Source organism: Heliangelus exortis, chromosome Z (assembly GCF_036169615.1).
Source record: "Heliangelus exortis chromosome Z, bHelExo1.hap1, whole genome shotgun sequence".
In the NCBI taxonomy this organism is placed as follows: domain Eukaryota; kingdom Metazoa; phylum Chordata; class Aves; order Apodiformes; family Trochilidae; genus Heliangelus; species Heliangelus exortis.
This window is the reverse complement of record NC_092454.1, coordinates 27,073,825-27,093,373: the sequence shown is the minus strand read 5'-3', so window position 1 is coordinate 27,093,373 and position 19,549 is coordinate 27,073,825. Positions and strand designations below refer to the sequence as shown.

Below are 19,549 nucleotides of genomic sequence, written 5' to 3'. Positions count from 1 at the left end.
AAAATGAAAAAAACAAAAAACAACAGGAGACCTGACTACAAGTGACATGGTGGAGGCTGAGGTTCTCAGCGTTTTTTGCCTCTGTCTTCACTGGCAAGTGCTCTATCCACACCAGCCAATTTACACAATCCAAATGAGAATGAACAACTGCTCACTCTAGAAGATCATGTTAAACATGATCAAACATGAACATCTAATCAAACTGAAGGTGCAAGAGTACCAAATAATATGCATCCACAGGTCATGGCAGAACTGGAAGATGAAGGTGTTGAGCCCCTATCCATCCTATTTTAAAAGTTACAGCAGTCTGTTGAAGGTCACACAGACATTAAAGGGGGAAACATAACCCCCATTTTTAACAAGAGAAAAAGGGAAGACCCAGGGAACTACACACCAGTCAGTCTGATCTCTGTGCCCAACAAGATTATGAAGCAGATCTGCCTGGAAACTATGCTAAGGCCAATGGAAAATGTGAAGGTGATTGACAACAGCCAACGTGGCTTCACTACGAGTAAAATCTTCCTGACAGATAAAGTTTCCCTAACAAAGAACAAGTTTAACTTTCCCTGCAAGCAACAAAAATGTAATTTTCAATTTCTCCGAAATTTACCTACATCATAAACACCTGGGATAATCTTTGATGGTTGCATTAGTATTTTTTCATCTGAGGTATTTGGTAGCCGTGGATCAACGACTCTCCACAGCACTAGCTTGCAATAGAGATGAAGCAGATAATACTTCTTCTTGGATCAGTATGCATTCTGCTCATGAGTATGCCTACAAATATATGTTCCTTGTCACATTTCCCCAAATCCTACTGATGCCTCCTTCAGCAAATATAAAAATTTAATACAGGAAAATAAGCCAGCAAGGAACTACACCTGTGCCCCTTTTCACCAGTATCCTATTGCCTTGGCTTGCTTGTACTTCAAGTTTTAGAACTGCATAACTGAAAAATCCCACCAGCCAACTCATGGCAAGCGCCAACAACTTTGTTCTGCAGTTACAATGCAAAGTACATCACCCAACTCCATATGTCATGGAATTACATGAAATTAGGAGTAGAAGATTACCATCGTCTACTGCTAAATTGCTATTTGTAGAGAAATGAGATACCATGATGGCAGCCATAATCATAACTCTCCTGAGAGTTAATATTTAACCAAAGACATTAATCAACTTAATTTCAAAGTTACTGGGAAAATCTGCAACTGCTTTGAGGGGGTTTGATTAGACTTTTCATATATTATTCCCATGCAACAACATTTTAGGATCGGGGTGTCCACCCAATGGCAACAGAAAAGTTCTTATGCAGCCATTGGTATAAAAACTTACACATCCAAATATTGGATTTCCATCCTGTAATGATAAACTCCACATTCTTTTTGCATACCTTAGAATATTATTTAGAGAAATACATTTTAGAGATCAGCCTTTTCTCCTTTAAAATATAAGGTGTAGCCTAAGAGCCAAATTCTCAAATTATTTTTCCATTAAGTGTGTGAAGTTTCTACTACCTTTTTCAGACTTAAGACTCCAGGAGCTGAGAATATTTTAATCCTATGTACATTAGAAAGCATCACTACGTCTGAGATATATAAACATCACACATGCATGAAGGAGTTCCAATTAATAGAACAGAATTTAAACACAGATTTAAGGAATGAGCTGTCCAGCTCTTATAGATGCCAGTTCTTAGAACTTCAAATGCCCGAGTTCTGTAGCTTATATACTTCTTCAAAGCAGGCTTATAAACAGCACCAGCATTTACAAAAAGCGAAACAAAAACACCAAAAAACCCCAAAACCAAAAAGCAGAACAAAACCAGAGACAACGGCAAGTTAACAGCAGTTTTGACAAAAAAGTTTATTGTGGAATCAACTGGTAAGAAATTATTCTACTGCACAATTTGTTTCCAATTAAATCAAACAGCAACATTGGTGGCATCACAGATTTACATTTGATTCAAATATTAAATCAATGAAAGTCATTCAGTGGCACTAGCTGACAAAACCAATTAGCCGAGTTACAACCTGCTTTACCTAAGAAACAACTTCAATAAGCTACAACTGCACTGCAGCTGAAAAATCTTGGAAAAAGTGCCACATCATGGAAACATTTGTGACAATACAAGCTTTAGACATTCGGTAACCAGAAATATTCCACTAAGAGAAAAGGCTGCACATTCTTCTGAGTAAATACAAAGAGTTTAGAAAATCGTGAACCCTCTTTCCAAATATATAATCTTGATAGTATTTTACATACAATATTTTAGACATAACTGTTTTCACATTTTAATTAAATGGGCAACATTTACTTTATTTTAGTGTCAAAAACTTAAACAGAATATGCAGTATAACAATCAGATAGAAAGGAAACAGTGGCAGCAGCTGCTTCAATAAGCACAGGTTAAAGCACACGACGACACACCGGGCATGTTCCTGACTACAAAAAAAAGAAAGAAAAACAGGTCATTATAACAGTTTACCTTTAATTCTATAGAAAAGCTAAAGGTTATTATTTACAAACCATTTAACATCTTCTCTACAGTACTGTCACAAAGTCAAATTTGACTGGACTGACCACCTGTAGCTAAGAAACAGCTAACAATCTCAGGCAAAAGACTTGCTTTGCTTTTACAGCAGTTACACAGCAGATAGACACCAGGGTCTCTGCAAGGTCTTCAGTATTTTACAGTGGGAAAATTTGAGGCAAGGCTTAATTATAAACTAGGTACAGCTCAAATCTGAGAGGTGGTATTTTGTCCTAGTTTTCAGCAAGAGCAAGACATGTAATACGAACCTAGTAATCCAAATTATAAAGGTAAAAAAATAGAATTATAAACCCCTGATTCAGACTAGGATGATCAATCTTCTCCTTGTACCTCTTGAAGAAATTATATATTACTCTGTAGGCTCACTACTGTGCATAAAGCAGAGTGCATGAGCAAAGAAAAAAAAGTTTAAATTCATAAATTTAGGTGTAGCCTAGCCTCATGTGGTGGGTTCACCTTGACTGGGCACTAAGTGTCCACCAAAGCCACTCTGTCATTCCCCTTGCTTCTTTCTGGGCTTAATTTACTCTGAAAATCTCTGCCTCCTTCTGTCAGTGATACAGGGAACTGGGGATTGTGGTGAGTTGTCTCTGCCTCTCCTGCCTTCTCAGCGGGAGGACTCCTCACATTCTTCCCCAGCTCTAGCATGGGGTCTCTCCCATGGGAGACACATCTATCTCTATGACCTTTTACAGAGAATCCTTCCCACAGGCTGCAGTTGCCCAAACTGCTCCAGAGCAGGTTCCTTCCACAGGGAGCAGTCCTGCAGGGACTGTATTTAAAAAATTGCCCTTAAGGTAAGTACAGATACACTTTCCTCACTTGCACTAGAATTTGGTTCCATAAAACAAAGTGAATAGCCAGTTATTTTTTGGTATTTCATCCCTTGATTTCAGAAAGTTAGTGTTCTTCTCCAAAGAATGGGAATACTCAAGAAAACCCACAAAACCCTCACCAATTCTATAGTACTTACTTGCTGTAACCAGTGAATAACACAAGGTCTGTGAAACAAATGTTGACAGGGTAGCTGTGTTACGATTTCGTCTTTCACATATTCGCTGTAACAGATGGTACAACACTGATCTTTACCTATACCTATGATAAAGAAAAAGCATTATTATCTTGTTTTGCATCTAGCATGAGTTGAAATTAAAATACATGTTATACCAGTATCACTGATTACAAAATACAATCACACTTAAATCCATTAAAGGGTTGCTTTCCAAGCTTATGAAAGTTATATTCAGTCTGATTCGAGATTCAAAAGTCCTTGAGAGCAAGCCCTGCCAGCTGCACAGTAAGTATTGTCAGCTACACACAATGTTTAAATAGTGCATTGAGGACACTACTGAAAACCTTTCTTTTTTTAAGAAATATTGTGGAATTCTTTATTTTTCCATACCATCATGGTCATCTGTGACAATAATCCGTGGCAGAGAGTCTATTCTTTCTTTAGGAGCTGGTGGATGAACCTCTTCAACACCAAATCCAAGAAGCTCCAAATGCGTCAGAATAGTCTGAAAAGGGGGAGGAGAGACTTCTTAAGAAATAGAGCACTCCATTTAAGAACAGAGAAGCAAGAAAAGAAATCCAATTCTAACACTACTATTTTCTTGACTGGAAGTTAAATTTGTCGGACTAATCACTGTAACATTTTTTTTGTTTTTGTAATGAATAAGACCAAACTGAAAGTTAAAACAGTAACAGCTTGTTCTTCAAGCCTTCTTAAAGAGCAACAACTTGTCTATTGAATATATATTCATTGTATAAAGTTTCAGGAAAAACAGCAAGTAAAAAATAAAGCTTGGTAATACAAGACTGATTGCATTTCACTTTCTGAAAACAAAAGCCTCACTAACAAGTTTCCTAGCATCACCTATTGAATACCTCAGGTACAAACACAAATACTAAGTACCTTGGCTACATTACCAGGTGAACTTCCAGCAAAGAAACAGATCCACACAGATTTTCTGATCTGTAAAACGACTTAAGACAAGTATAGTGCTGCTTCTAAGTTACCTTTTTTGAAACTTTTAAAGATTCTGTAAGGTGAAGCATTAAACTCCAATGCTACAGCAGACAGATCTGATGTTTATATCATGCATTCAACTCTCTAAGCCACCAAAAGGATCTCTAGTAGAAAAAACTGGCAGCACAGAAGTCAGGCTGCTCATATTCACTAAGAAACATACTAGATGTACCTGTCTGAACAGTGGAACAAACTGAACTGAAGAGTGAAGAACACAGAAGCACTGAGTTCATATCCTGAACAAACTAGTAACCCGCTCAGGTGCAGTTCCATACACCTCAGCAGTAGCTGCAGGCCCAAACACTATTTAAGAGGCTTGTCCAAGACTTGACTTGACCCACTTGTCCAACATCCAGTGTCCTGCACCACAGGTACCAGAGAGTAACTATCTTTGTAGCCATCTGCCAAGTGTCTTCCATGACACTGTTCCTACTGTCACTAGTCTAATTACAGCAGCTTCTCATTTAGCCATGTAGGACTGCTTTTACATTTCAGCCTGACAAGACTGAACACCTTTCTTCTGAAAGAGCAGTGTTGCATAGTAATGAGAAAGAAAAACTCGGCCACATTAACCTGCCTCCTCTTCAAGTGCTAACATTGATTTTAAAAAAGAATATAAGATTAGTTTCTCCTCCCCACAGACGTCCTCCTTTGGTGCAAAGGAGGAAGTCAACTGCTTCTATAGTTCTCTCCTTTCTGATATAGTGAAAACTGACAGCTATGAAAGCAACAAGGAATTCTTTCTATATAACTTCTAAATACTGGTTTTTTTAAGTAAGGCTATCAACAGACCTCCTGCACTAATAAGCAGTTCTGAAGCATCTCAAGATAACTAAAGCTAACAAGAACCTAGACAGCAGAAGATCATATGGTACTTGATCATGAATATACTGACCTTCTTTGTACCTTGGGGATGCACAATGCCTAGAAACTGAATGACTTAATGGATCAGCCCTTCCACCCCCTTGGGTGGCCCCAATGAAGTTTATTCACAAATCATAGATTTTTCACATACTCATGAAAAAAAAATCCCATGATCATTCCACTGTCAGCTTTAAAAAGCATTTTAAAGCACCCTTGGTATTGTGTCTACAAGCATGCTGTTAACAGGACAGACTGTCAAATCTTATTTGAAGAACTAGTAGTCACACTGGTCCTTGATGCCCCTAAACTATGTCACATAGAAAGCATTTAATTTTATTATTGTAACATTGTATTATCTGTCTATACATCATTTAACTCTTATTTTGACAAATACCCTGCAACAGAGATTTCTGGTAGTGCAAGACTGTTGCATTGCATCGAAGTGAATTTCAGGTAGCTCCATATTCACTTTAACAGTGACCTATGTCATGCAACATAGGAAAGATCATATACATGCTTGTTCTCAATAAGAAATGTTCTGGTTTATCTAAAATTAGGTGAAATGGGATTAGAACAAAGTAAAGGTAAGTATTGGGTTTTGGTGTTGTTTTTTCTTTTTAATTTAAAAACACATGGAGTCAATATAGAAAGGCATAGAGAAGACTTCTATTGAGGACTAAAATTGGATGAGATATCCAATAAAAGTCTGGGACAATTCATAAGCACAGATCCAGGTGCTTACCCTTTGTTAACAAATTATTCTTTGTTATGTAGGATTTGTCAGCATTCTTTAGAATAATTTAAATAGCATTGTTTATAATATCAGTATCTTTTTCCTTTAGGAGAAAACAGAGGAACAGCATTGATGGAAGACTTCTTGAAATGCGTAACTCAGGAATTTAGAGTTATTATTTTTCAATCTTGTAGACCTGAAAGTTCAAGCTAAAGCAGGGAAGTAGTTCTCTCACTTTTCAGATTACATTGCAAATATTCAATAATAAAAACTTAGGTCACATCATCAATGATATAATACCAGCAAGAATAATTTAATACCTCCACAGCTTGTTCATCTGCTACTGCCATAAATGCTAAGAAACGAGGATCCACAAAAGGAAGGGCTGGAGGAAATCCTAGGCCATCAAACTCATCAAATGCGCTGAAAAACAAGTGTTAGGAAACGTGGTCTTAATTCCCAAATTAATAGTAATAACATGAGGGGTGGGTACACCAAATGACTTCACATCACCTGGTAACAACTGTGTGTACGCTCTCATGAGGGGGCTGTGTTGGTTCAGCCCTGGCTGGCTGACAGATACCCACCCAGCTGCTCTTTCACTCCATCACCGCAATGGGACCAAGGCAGAAATGAGACGAAAAGCTTGTGACTGAGCTAAAGATAGGGACATCACTTGCCAACCACCATCACAGAAAAAATAGTTTCAGCTTAAGGCTGAAAGGTTGAACCAGATGATCTTTTGAAGTTTCTTCCAGTCTGGGCAGTTCTACAAATTTATTTAGATAGTTGAGAAAAAAAGGCAAAAGCTGTAACATCTTGCTCTTAGACCACATCTCTCCCTCTCCTTCCAGGCTCAACTTTTCTCCTTCATTCCTGACTCCTGTATATCTCCCCGACCCCAACCAGATAGAGGGATGGGGCTTGGGCTGTGGTCAGTTTGCTGCAGGTTTTTCTTTACCACTCCAGCCTGTTCCCTGGCTCCAGTATCGGGTCCCTTACATGGGCAGTAGTCCTTCAGGATAGATCTGCTCCTGTGTGGGTCTTTCCCACATCTGCAGTACTTCACTTACACAGACAAATGCAGGCTGTCCACAGGCAGACTTCCTTTAGCAAATACCTACCTGTTCAACTGCAGGGGAGTTTTTCCTCCAGCACCTGGAGGACATCCTCCCCCTTCTTCTCTGACCCTTGGTGTCTCCAGTATTGCTTCTCTCACATCATCCTCACTCCTTTTACTCTACTGCACAACATTTTAAAGTCATTCTTAAAAAGATGACAGGCAAGGGAACTTGATGGGAGCGTTTACTGTTGACTGCTCCATACAGCAGAGCTAATACATTTCATAGGTATGCTATTAAGCCACTTTACAACTAGTATTCAGATTATGATTACAGTGTTTCACCACAGCTTGGTCACTGCTTCAAGTTTTGTTTTCAACACAAAACTCCAACACTTAAAAACCAGGTTTTGTCCATATCCCAAAATTCCTTTGCTTGCTTTGCTACTTGTAAGAACAAGTATCTTACTTCTAGTTTCCACCGTCCACTCTCCATGTGCTTAACAAATGCACTGTACTGTTCTAGAACTAGGCTGTCAAAAGGCCTCTGCTCACATTCTTCCTGTTATTTGCAGAAATTGTAACAAATATATTATAATATTCTTCAGCAATCTAATGACAGGAAATTGAGTGAAGCATTCAAGATCATGGCAATATCAGGTAAGCACATGGCATTTCAAAGAGACCTAATTTGCAAAGAGATCTAATTTACACCAGCTGCAGAAATGAAAAACAATTATAAAACTGCATTACTACACTAGTACTGTTTTACTTTCATACTGCCACTAAACTCATCATCCTGAAAATTGAGAAGTACACCCATCCACTGAATATTTAGGATACCAGTGTCTTCTCAGATAACAGCCTGATTTAGCAAATTCACATCCTCTCTCTCTCTCACTGGGAGTAACAGCATTTAAGTACCTTAAGCCTTAAAATAAGATTGTCAGTCTCTGAAGCAGGAGTATTTTGCCATGAGTATTTTGACACCTTACATAAGTAAAACAGTAACTATAAAACCTCCAAACTTTATGGAGAAAACTATGAAGGCATACCTCCACTCCATATCGAGGTCTTCACTTGCACTGGAGTCATCCTCCAGGTTGTTATTTCCATCCAACAGGAACATTCCAGATTGCACAGATTCACCAGCTGTATCATTTTCTTCATCACTGCTACTTTCTCCTTCCTGTTTCATTGATGAAGAAACCTCTCCTTCCTCCAGTGATGTCGGTTCCCTTTAAATAAACAAATGAAAAGCTAAAACTAAAAATCTAAGAATTCACAACCACATGCAACCAACAAAAGCTGCACATATTACAAAGGCTGCAGCTGAATGTTTCCCAGCCTGGGGAGTCCCAGCTAAGAGTTAAGTATTTGCTGTAAGAAAACAATATACGCTCAGTGGTATCAGCTGAGACAATCTAGTAACACACAATTCCATGGCAAAATTATTTTTCTAATGCTCAGGATCAGTAGTACACTAAGTAGCTTGCTTTGTATTTTCCCTGCAATATCCCTGCCAGGGCTAGTAAATTTGTTACCGAAGATTTTCTTAAAGCACTAAAAGCAATGTCTCTTGACACCCATGAACAGCCTTTATGGTAAAACTCAGTATGAATGCAAAGAGATAGAATTTGCAAGAGAAGTTACTTGTGTAAGGACAAAGACTCCTCTAATTCCTGAATTGTCTAGAGAAATCCAAGTCACTTGGATGTTTAGGACCACAGGACTGCAAGTTACACTTTCCTTATTAGAGAACAAATAAACAGCAATCAAGTTAGAAATGGGTACCATCTGCAGGTTTAGAAAGCTAAAGGATTTACAGCTCCACTGTTGTTATTCTGAAACAGATGAGCTTTCATTATACCGTGGTTATGCTCCAAACCTTGGGAGGTAACAATACTTTAAGTATTTAATAACAGAGTTTTGGACTGCTTGGTAATAGGCACTGTCTACCTGAGAATGGAAGAAGGTGAAAAAGCATGTAGGCATGGCTTGGGGTTTTAAAAACACCAAAACTAAGTATAAAATATCAATATTAGACACTTAGGAAAAACCTTTGCTTGGCTATTGACAGCAATAAATTTTGCCTTGCAACAGAGGTAGGTATTTTATGAAGTACAGAATGACTGGAAAAATAAGTTATCAGTGAGCAAGTAGTTCAAGCTTACTTTAGTCACTGCTAGGGCAGCCGAAACAAAAAGCAGTAAAATATCTGAAGTAATAAAGATATTAATGCTTTGCAACATGTACTAATCTACATCAGAAGATATGTAACATACATGGCACCACAATTAACTTTAAAATTTACTACAAAAAAAAATACTTGCCTCATTTGGCTTTTTAAAGTTGCTATATCCAGGTTATTATCCTTATTGGTACTCTATGTCTATGCCATCATTATTTCTGTATCTTCCATAGGACAGAACTGTTTGCATGACAAGTCATTTTCCCCAATATGACATACATTTTACCCAGATTTTTTTGACATAGGTAATTATTACTAGTAAAGTAACTACTTTCAGAACTCATTCTGCTTGGTGTCCTGTAGATGCTATGTTACTGCTAATTCAGAACTTACAAGTTAGTAATAAAATAAAACCTTACACTTCACCAGCAGCCAAGTTTGTGTCCTCAACACTGCTGCTGCTGCTGCTGCTGCTGCTCCCTACTTCTGGCTCCTGTTCCTCGCTGCTTGGAGTCATCTTCTCACTCTCTTCACTTGAGGGCTGCTGTTTTTCTACAGCAGTAAAATAGCTAGGCACAGCTGCAGAACATTCTCCATCACTGCATTCTGAGCTGCAATTTAAACAAGGTAACGGGGTGTTAATTTAAACATTGCTTTAGGGGAAAGATTGCTCTCAATACAGACTTTTTTCTGGCATAAATTAAATTTTTACCATCTGTAACATACACACAAAGAACACATTAATTTTCTAAGAAACAATTCTGCCCATCTCACTTTGCAAAGAGGCTTTGTTCTTCCCCTCAGCATTTGCTGAGTATGTAACTAAGGTATATAAGCCCAGACCCATTACACACATCTTCCTTCCAACACACAGAACACAGCACCAGCAATGCCTGGTTAACAATAAGCAACATGTGCCTTACATCTCAGCCAAACAAACCTTACAGTTAAAGTTCAAAACCCCTAAGCCATACGCAATCTTTTTTAATCATACAAAGATACAATGAATGACACTGCAAACTGTATAATTCACTAGCCAAAGAAGTTAATGGCAGGGAGTTTTTCAAAGAGAATTTGCTCAGCCATCATGTAGAAAAGGGGATCAAATAAATGTGGGGACCTTAAAAGTGATAATAGCAGAAGCTCAAGAAGGACAAACTTATCTACCTTTGGTAACACCACTAAGAAGGGTCACTCACTCCTAACAATGACAGCTGACATACCAAAACTCACAGTATAGTCAACTAGCTGTGTCACTTCAAAATGTTACAGAAAATGAACAAACATCCAAAAAGCAAACATGCTTACAGAAGCACATCCTACACAGCAATCCACAATACCTGCAGAGTGTTCAGGTATTTAGCAGTATTTCAACCTGCTAAACCCAGTATGGCTATCTGTATCAGTGCTATCTCCCCAACTACAAACTCACTTTAAAGAAACCCTCTTTCTATGTAGTATCACAAGCACATGCCAATAAAACTTTTTACTTAATGAATTGCAAGTACTTCCAAAAAACTGGAAGTTGCACAGTTCAGGTTTTAAAAACAAAACAAAACAAAACAAAACCCACCTCAAGACAGGTTATAGGGAAATATTTTGCTTTGAAGCAGGAATATATTTTTCTACCACAATTTTGAGGACAAGGGAAAATTAAGGAAATAAGAATTAATGGCCCATTAATACTAGGCTATTTAAAAGGACTACTTTAAAACAGAAATCATATCCATCAATAAATTCTGATCTGTAGTCTAATGCACTTTATACCAACTAAAGCTGAATATTAATGTTTTAGAACCCAAATATTTGTCTTTTGTTTTAATTGTCTATGTTACAATCCAGGAATTTACTTCCACAGAGTATATAATAGCATCCCTATGTTTTAAGTAAAATTTGTTCTCTTTAAAATTTGTACACAAATACTAATTCAAACCAGAAATGAGGATAACCCTGAAGTAATTAATACTGAACAGCAGAACACTGAATGTGTTTATTTCAAAACTTAGGATTTACCTGGGCCTAATTCTTCAGGGAAGCAGACTCTCACTGAATGGCTGGGGAGTTCTAAACACTTACCAAAAGCATAAGACATTAACTTCATATCTCTCCCCTGGTTGCACTGGCCTTTGCATGCCATACAAAACAAAACTAAATTAATCGAGTGAACAAAAGGATATGATCCTCATCCCACCAGCCCTGCTCTCCAGGGACTACCATTACTATTCTGAGAGCATGTGGTTCTAACAAAAGCACAAGATACTGTCCTTCTCACACAACTTCTACATCCTACCACTGACATTACTGGGCACTTCCTTGAAGCAAAAATGTGAGACAAAGGTCCAGAATGCATTACGGAGGTGGATTTCCTCCTGGATTGGAAAGAAGTGAAAGTTGAGCTGCAGGATGTAGTTTGACACACATTGATTCTGCTTTCTAGGCAGCTATAGATGTACATTTAAACATATAATATGGATTAAAGATGGAACATTACTTTTTGAGAATGGATAAACATATTAGTGCTTTGTATAGAGTAATCATTGATAATGTACCTCATAAGTACTTTGTATATAAGTACTACATTAGTCTTTTGAGGGTTTTAAAAACACATGCTTCCTCAGTGGTTCAGTTATTGTCATCATGACAGTCACTTTCAGATATGCAACCTGTATTTCTTTTTGTCATGCTGTAACTATCCACTCGGCATCATGGAAACCAACACTACAGCCGTACAATACAGCTCATTTTCTCCCTTGGATTTCATCTTCAGTAGCAGCATTTCAGAAGCTGAAAAGATTTTACATTGCCTTAAGGATTTTGTCCTCTCGCAATTGGAATGCTGCAATATTTAAAGGACAAGAGCTTATGCAGATTAATTTTCATGTTGTTCTTTCCACAAAAGCAGTGGAATCTCTATCTTTAGATCTGGAAATTCTTAATATCCCAACAAAACAACAACACAGACCTCTGGAGCAAGTTCAAAGGAGGGCCATGATGATGGTCAGGAGGCTGATCATAGGGCTCTTCTACAAAGACAAGCTGAGAGAATTTGGGTTGTACAGCCTGGAGAAGGGGAGTCTTCAGGGAGACTTTATAGCAGCTTTCCAGTATATTTTAAGGGGCCTACTGGAAAGATGGCCTTTTTTTATGGGCATGGAGCAACAGGACAAGGGGTAATGGCTTTAAAATGGAAGATACGAGATTTAGATTACACATTAGAAAAATTCTTCATTGTGAGGTTGGCTAGACACTGGAACAGGTTGCCCAGAGACCTTGTCCAAGCCCCATCCCTGCAAGTGTTCAAGGCCAGGTTGGATGGGGCTTTGAGCAACTGGTCTAGTGGAAGGTGTTCTTGACCATGCAGGGGAGGTGGAACTAGATTATTTTTAAGGGTCCTTCCCAATAAAGCCATTCTCTGGTTCTATGATAGCAATCCTATGAAGCCTTATGGCAAGCACACAAACCACCACATCAACATGCAGAAGACACATCTGGTAAAAAATGCAGTGGGGACAAGATCAACAATATAAAAGCAAAGAAGAAAGTCACTCAAATGGTTTACCCAAATTAGTCTTGTCTTTTGGGTAGAGAGCATAAAACAGGCAGAGCCTGAATACTGCTCCTGATGCCCAGATTGGAGCCATTAGTACATCTGAAACTGTATAAATAGTTACTCTGAAAGCACCCAAAAGGTTTAATAACTTCATTAAAAAAGGGACTATAAATAGTCCTATCAAGTTATTCTTCAGATATGTCAAGGAAGAACTCTGTTCAAAAAGCTTAGCAGTAAGGCCCTTTGACCCTAAAAAAAAAAAAAAAAAAAAAAAGAAAAGCTTTTTACCGAAAGGAAAAGTTGGCATTTTGTTATCTGATCATATTCTGAAATTGCCAGAGTTTTCATGTTCCGTTTGCTAACAAATTACAGGACTTACACAAAACATTCAATAGTAATGCAGATACAAAATTGAAATATTACCTGTCTTCGTCTTTGTAGGACACTGACAAATGTCTGATGCCACGTTCACTGCCATGTTTAAATTCATCACAAGTGGTATTACCTAGCACACCTTTATGTTCTTGGGCTGCTGCATTTTTCCCTAGGTCTATTTCTGTGTTCCTTTGAAAACCTCTGTGCCCTCTTGAAGCTAAAACCATACTAGAGCTCATTTCTTTGCTATTTTGTAAGGCACGCTCAGCAGGGCCTTCAGGGCCTTGCTGGACTTGAGCAATCTCACTTGTTGTCCAAGAATCACTTTCCTCTTCAATACTAGGAAGCATATCTCTTTGCAGCTGGTTTGCAGATCTTTGTTTTCTTATTTTAGGTCTCACTACCATCTCAGGTGAACTTCCTTGCCCACTTCTATCATTGACACTCAATTCATTAGCAATTGCTACAGAGGCTCCAATTCCAACATCAACTGTATTCATCTGCTGTGTCTCACGACTGGCACCACTCAGGTTACTTTTCAGTATAGCTGGATCTTTAGCAGAAGGTTCTGCTCTCTTTTTGTTTGGATATGCCCTGTCTGAACCTAAGGCAAAATGGCTCACTGAAGGCACTGGTCCTGCTTCTTCACAACATTCCCAAGCAATTCTGTGGCTGAGAGTGGACATCTGAAACTCTAAGTCAGCAGAAGACTGACTGCGTTTTACGCCAGAAAACTTATTTTCTGCTGTTCCTTTAGCTGTATTTACTTTTCTAGCTGAAGAAAATTTGTCTTGAACATCATCTTTCTCTCCATCACTATCTGGCTCATAAGAATCATTGTCTACAGTAGCAATCCCCTTCTGACAATTCATACCATTACACCCTCCAGACGCATATTCTGAAAGGTCCTCAGAACCCTCATGGGAATTTGTAATGTTCCCTGAGATTTTGTTGCCTTCCAGACCAAAAGAGAATGGAGATAGTGGAGATAGGCCTGAATTAATAGTTTGGTTTGCTACAGTTTGGTGAACAAGTATTTCAGTTGCAACACTTCCTGATAAAGGCTGATGCAATGAGCCAGAAGGAACTTGAACCAGTGGACTGGCAATTTCAAGGGAAGCTGTAAGAAAGAATACATTCAAATAATCAAAACCAATATGCAACAACTTCTCATGAAAAAGAAAGGACAGTTCACTAGCACCGAAGGTGCAAAATAGTAAAGAAACATTTATCAGAGATGCAGTTATTCCTTAAGATATTGAAACTTATTTAAGCTCAGTACATGGAAACAAGCAATTTCATCTCAGCTTGTGATAGCAAAAAAAAAAGTGTTAAAGTAATGTGTTTATAAGCAGCATTTTACTTTGCTTATATGAAAAGGAAATTTAAGACGAGAACAGGAAAACTTAAAAAAAAACCACCCCACTAGATTAGAAATTCTGAAACTTCCCTTTCCACAAGCAATGGTTTCAAACTTGAAGAAGGGAGATTTAGGTTAGATATGAGGAAGAGATTCTTTCCTGTGAGAGTGGTGAGACACTGGAAGGTCCAAGGAAGGCTGTGGCTGCCCCCTCCCTGGAAGTGCTCAAAGCCAGGTTGGATGGGGCTGTGAGCAAGCTGGTCTAGTGGAAGGTGTCCCTGCCCATGCAGGGGTGTTGGATCTTGATGATCTTTAAGGTTCCTTCCAACCCAAACCATTCTATGATTCCATTCCATTTTCCACTGTAACTACACTAAGGCTGACAAAGACAGAATAACCTGTTCTATGGTATATCAACTATTTCATAGCCAAGTTCCAAATGCAAGGTTAAGATAGGTATTATCTTCCAAATGTGATTTGGAATTTAATTTAAATTATACAATGTTATGGATATCTAGCTGATAAGAATGCATTCATTCAGAAAAGCAGTACACATGAACTTAAGCAGCTTAAGACTACAACTTAACTCACCTTCATGCTAAGTTGCATAGTATAAACATATATGAAATGTACTTTGTGTAATTTACGTGGCTACACTCTTCACATTTCTCTATGTGCATTCCCCTTCTACCCTGAAGCCCTCCAGTTTGCAATTAAATGGCACGGACACAGAAATACGCACGTACAGGAAGAATTCTGCTCCTGAGCACACTCAAGTTCGAGTAGTTTTTGGTCTTCATTGTGTTGATGTCCACCTCTGCCTTGTCTATTCACTGATGTTCTGAAAACAACATAGGTATGTCTTCTTCCATATCTTCTACCTGTAGAAGTTCGAAATCTTCCCGCTGGTCTGGGCAAGACAGGTTTTCCAGCTTCCTGACCCATTGCTACATGAGATTAGGAAAGAAAGAGAGACTGTTAGGATGTACTTTATAAATTTCCCTCTTCCCTAACACAATTTTTTTGACACAGTTTCGCAATACAGTCAGTAAGCACATGAAGTGGTCTAGCAGATATGCTACGAAAAAACAATTTTCATCTACACTGAATAATACTGACAAACATATCCTGCCCCATCTCCATAAAGATTTATATAGACTTCACAAAAAATTTTTAAATCTAGTCCACATTATGCATGACTTTTTTTTCACGTGATACACTTCTGCACATAGTTCTGACAACAAAAATGTAGTTTTATATCATATCTATAATGGAAAATCCTTAAGGTAGTGAGCACAATTCACTCAACCTTAGCTTGATGATCTCTGTAACAGAAAAAGTACAACTAATCAAATTATATCTAAAACAAAGGAGTCCCAGGGAGATGGTTTTATTATTTACTCTAGGTAGTATGCTCAGGCATGGCATACAAGGTAAGTGGCCATATATCCCACATTAATGGATCTTAATGCTTTTACCAAAAAAACCTAGGATAAATAGCATTAGGAAACTTGAAAATGCAAAGCTGCAGATATTGTACTGCAGAGAGATTTTAATACACCAATACTGTATTGATTTAATTAACAGATTAATTTAACAGAAGTGTGCATATCCAAAGGCTGTTGTTTGTACAAGACAATTTTAAGTTCAGTATTTCAGATGTGCAGTGCCTCTTCCACAACCCTCTAAGTAACTTTTTAAGTTTCCTAGATACACAGTTAACATAGTAGCTTTTTTGTTATTGAAGCTCACCAAACTGAAAACCAGACGAAGTCCAAGATGAAGTTTGCAACTATTAACACTGATTTTTTCTGAACTGCAGAAAGCCCTTTTTCTTTCCTGGATGTTCAACTCATCTCTTCACTTAGAAAGAGAATATTTATATGCAAAGACACTATTTATTAGCAGCTACTTTATGCAGCTTAGAGCAGTAGAGCCACTAGCAAGGCTGGTAGTTGCAACATCTGAACTGCCCAAAGCATGCAACTGCACTATAATCACTGCTGAAGGCTCCTCTTCCTAGGACAGAGATACAAGAAATGATTCTGTTGCTGCTAACCGAACATAAATGATGACAAATGAAACACAGATAAGAAAGGTAAATACTTTTCTGAGGGCTGAAGTCTCAGGACTCATATGATCACCTAAAAGCTTGAATGAAGGAAGAAACAGAAAAAAAAGCTTCCTATTGCAAACTACAGTTTCTAGAAGTTACACTTTAAGAGGTTCAGACAACGCCCTGCAAAAATTTTGTTTACAATTGCCAGATTGGCAATTCTGAAAACACTTCCTAGCAATCTGCATTTCAGTTACATTTCTGTGGGAGAAATCCTTATACATACTGTCTAATCTTCCCCACAGTAAAAAAAACAAAACTAAACCAGAACCCAACCCAAAAGAAATATGAATAGTGAAAATACTGATAGTGGAAGATCCAAGGCCTCAGAAAAAAATGCAAATTCCAGCAAAAGAAAAACAATCACTTTTTCTTTCAGCCCGTTATCAGAAAAAAAAGAAAAAAAAAAAAGAAAAAAAAAAAAAAAAAAAAAAAAAGAAAAAAAAAAAAAAAAAAAAAAAGAAAAAAAAGGCTTGAGTAAACCAAACAAAATTACACTAACAGCAATACCTGCCACATGAATCTAAAATATTGTTCTATTCCCATGTGAATAGACACCAACAGTGATGATATTTGCAGAGAAGGCCCTGATGCTTTGTAAGCACTAGACAACAATAACTAACACTCTGTTCTCAGAACAAAAAATAAAATCCAAAACATGTATGCTCCTGTTAAGAAAGTTAACTCTACTCCAGCCAAAACCAGCATACCTAAAGCAAAAATTAAACATTTTTATATTTTCCGATGGATTAGACTTAGTAATCCAAAAGTTCTTTCTTCAAAAAGTCCAGTTTAGCAGATACTTCAGGCTGCTTACTAGGATACTTAAGAACACAACAAAGCTTATTATTCTATAAGCAGTATCAGATCAGCTACACGTATAATGAAAAATGGAATACATTTCAGGGATTTTTTTTTTTTTTCAGGCCTTAATTATTGTCTTTTCACTAACCTTCCAGGCCATTTTGCACTCTTCTTTGAGCTAGAGATTCCACTAAATCAATATGTTTACTTAATACAGTTCTTTCTTCTACCTGAGGCTAAAAGTAGACTGTCATCCAAGTTCTGCAAGCTGGGAGGGTAGCCTACCACCGAATCAATTTTTGAGATGCAAGGTAACAGTTTCACTAAAAAGTCATTTCTGTAAATTGCCTGTGTAAACAAGAAAATGCACATCAAGAGTTACACTGAAAGAATAAACTCTCAACATGCCAGGGTACAGAACAGGGACGTGAATGCAGTTTCTAAGCTTTCAAACATATCCTATCAAGTACTTGGCACCAGTTACCATTCCAACTTTTTAGAACATTTAATATCATAGAATCACACGGCAGTCATGTGCACCATGCAGATTCACATTCTATGTAACCCATATATACTCTTCTAAAGAAGTTTTAATTCACCAGCAGTATTCAGTCAAGCGTATCTGCACGTTACTCGGGGAGACCTCAGATCCGCCACAATCGGAGAACCTAGTAAAGGTGCAACGCACAGGAGAGTCTCCCATCCAAACTGCACAACCATCCCTATGCAGCATAACTGCGGGTTAAAGCATTTTTGCTCACGTGTAAGAAAACGCGTGCTGATGCACCTTAACAACCCCCCCTCCGGCCCAAGGCGCGTTCTTTCTGTCGCTGATTTTGAGGATGGTTCTGGTGGCAGTACCACCTCTCCTCCCGGTGCTTCACAACTTGGTTCAAGCGCCTTACTTTAGAAGCGATTCTATTCGCATCCTCCTTGATTTTGCCCGAGGCAGCGCAGCGAGAACCCAACCCACCCGGCTGACGGGGCCGCTGCGCCCACCTCTGACATCGCCGACGGCTCGCCGGCCTCAACGACACCCAGCAAGCTCCCCCGTCCGCCCCGGGATACCGAATCACCGTTAAGTTGTTGGGAAAAGAGTACCCCAAAACCCAGCAAAACCAAACCTGAGCTGAAGCTCTGCCCGCGCCCCATCTGTAGCTGCGTGCCGCGCCGGCTCCCCCGCGCCTACCCACGGCCTCAGCCCCTCAGGCACAGGCACTCTCCGGGCCACCACGGCCCACCGCTCCACTCGGAGCCGGTGACGGTTCCCTCTGGTCCCTCAGCCTCAGACCGCGGGCCCGGCCTCGGCCACAGCAGCACCGGGGGCTCCGCAGCCTCGGACCGCGCACCGCAAGTCCGTCGCTGAGGGAAGGCCGCCGTTCCACGGCCCGAGCGACCGCTTCGGGGGCTGGAGAACGCCGTGGGGTGACCGTGCCTGGCTGCACTGCTGCACCTTCACTTCACAGCCAGAAGCTTCCCGCAGAAGCCCGGGCTCGACTCGCGGCTGCCCAGGGCTCGACCCGGAGCCGCCGGACCCCATCAGGAGCGCACTCACCCCTCCGGTTACACCTTCCACTCCGTCGCCTCCTGCCAGCACGCGATTGGCGGTGCAGCCAATCCCGCCGCCTTATATGCCCTAGCGGCCACCAATGGCTGAACGGGTGAAGCAGCAGCGACCAATCCTGGCCGGGGGGGCGGGAACCGAGGCGGAGGGGCCGCTCCGCACCACACGGAGGGGACGGGACCCGGGCGGGACCCGGGCGGGATTCGGGCGGGACTTGGGCGGGATTTGGGAGGGATTCGGGCGGGGTCCGAGAGGGAGTCGGAGGGGGCGAGGGGGGAGTCGCGGGGGGGCCTCTGTGGGTAGCGGCGGCAAGGCCGATCACTGCGTGGGCGGCCGCTTCTTCATCCGT

The 19,549-nt window shown here is 39.7% G+C and overlaps 1 protein-coding gene across 1 annotated transcript; it reads right to left on the bottom strand.

Annotated features, from left to right (window-relative positions):
* Positions 1 to 1,841: 1,841 nt before the first annotated feature.
* Positions 1,842 to 19,254, bottom strand: PJA2 (praja ring finger ubiquitin ligase 2). Its single transcript, XM_071730799.1, has 9 exons — positions 19,192 to 19,254; positions 15,463 to 15,663; positions 13,405 to 14,476; positions 9,851 to 10,042; positions 8,296 to 8,478; positions 6,501 to 6,603; positions 3,957 to 4,071; positions 3,528 to 3,649; positions 1,842 to 2,445 (listed from the first exon to the last, which is right to left on the bottom strand). The coding sequence occupies exons 2-9, from the start codon at positions 15,659 to 15,661 to the stop codon at positions 2,410 to 2,412; spliced, it is 2,022 nt and encodes a 673-aa protein (XP_071586900.1). The 5' UTR covers positions 15,662 to 15,663; positions 19,192 to 19,254; the 3' UTR covers positions 1,842 to 2,409.
* Positions 19,255 to 19,549: the final 295 nt, after the last annotated feature.

Coding starts and splice junctions, on each gene's coding strand:
- PJA2 (XM_071730799.1), bottom strand. CDS start 15,661: ATGGGTCAGGAAGCTGGAAAACCTGTCTTGCCCAGACCAGCGGGAAGA. Junction 14,477..15,462: donor TCAGGAGCAGAATTCTTCCT/GTACGTGCGTAT, acceptor TCTTTCTTACAG/CTTCCCTTGAAATTGCCAGT. Junction 4,072..6,500: donor CAGATGAACAAGCTGTGGAG/GTATTAAATTAT, acceptor CCCCCTTTTCAG/ACTATTCTGACGCATTTGGA.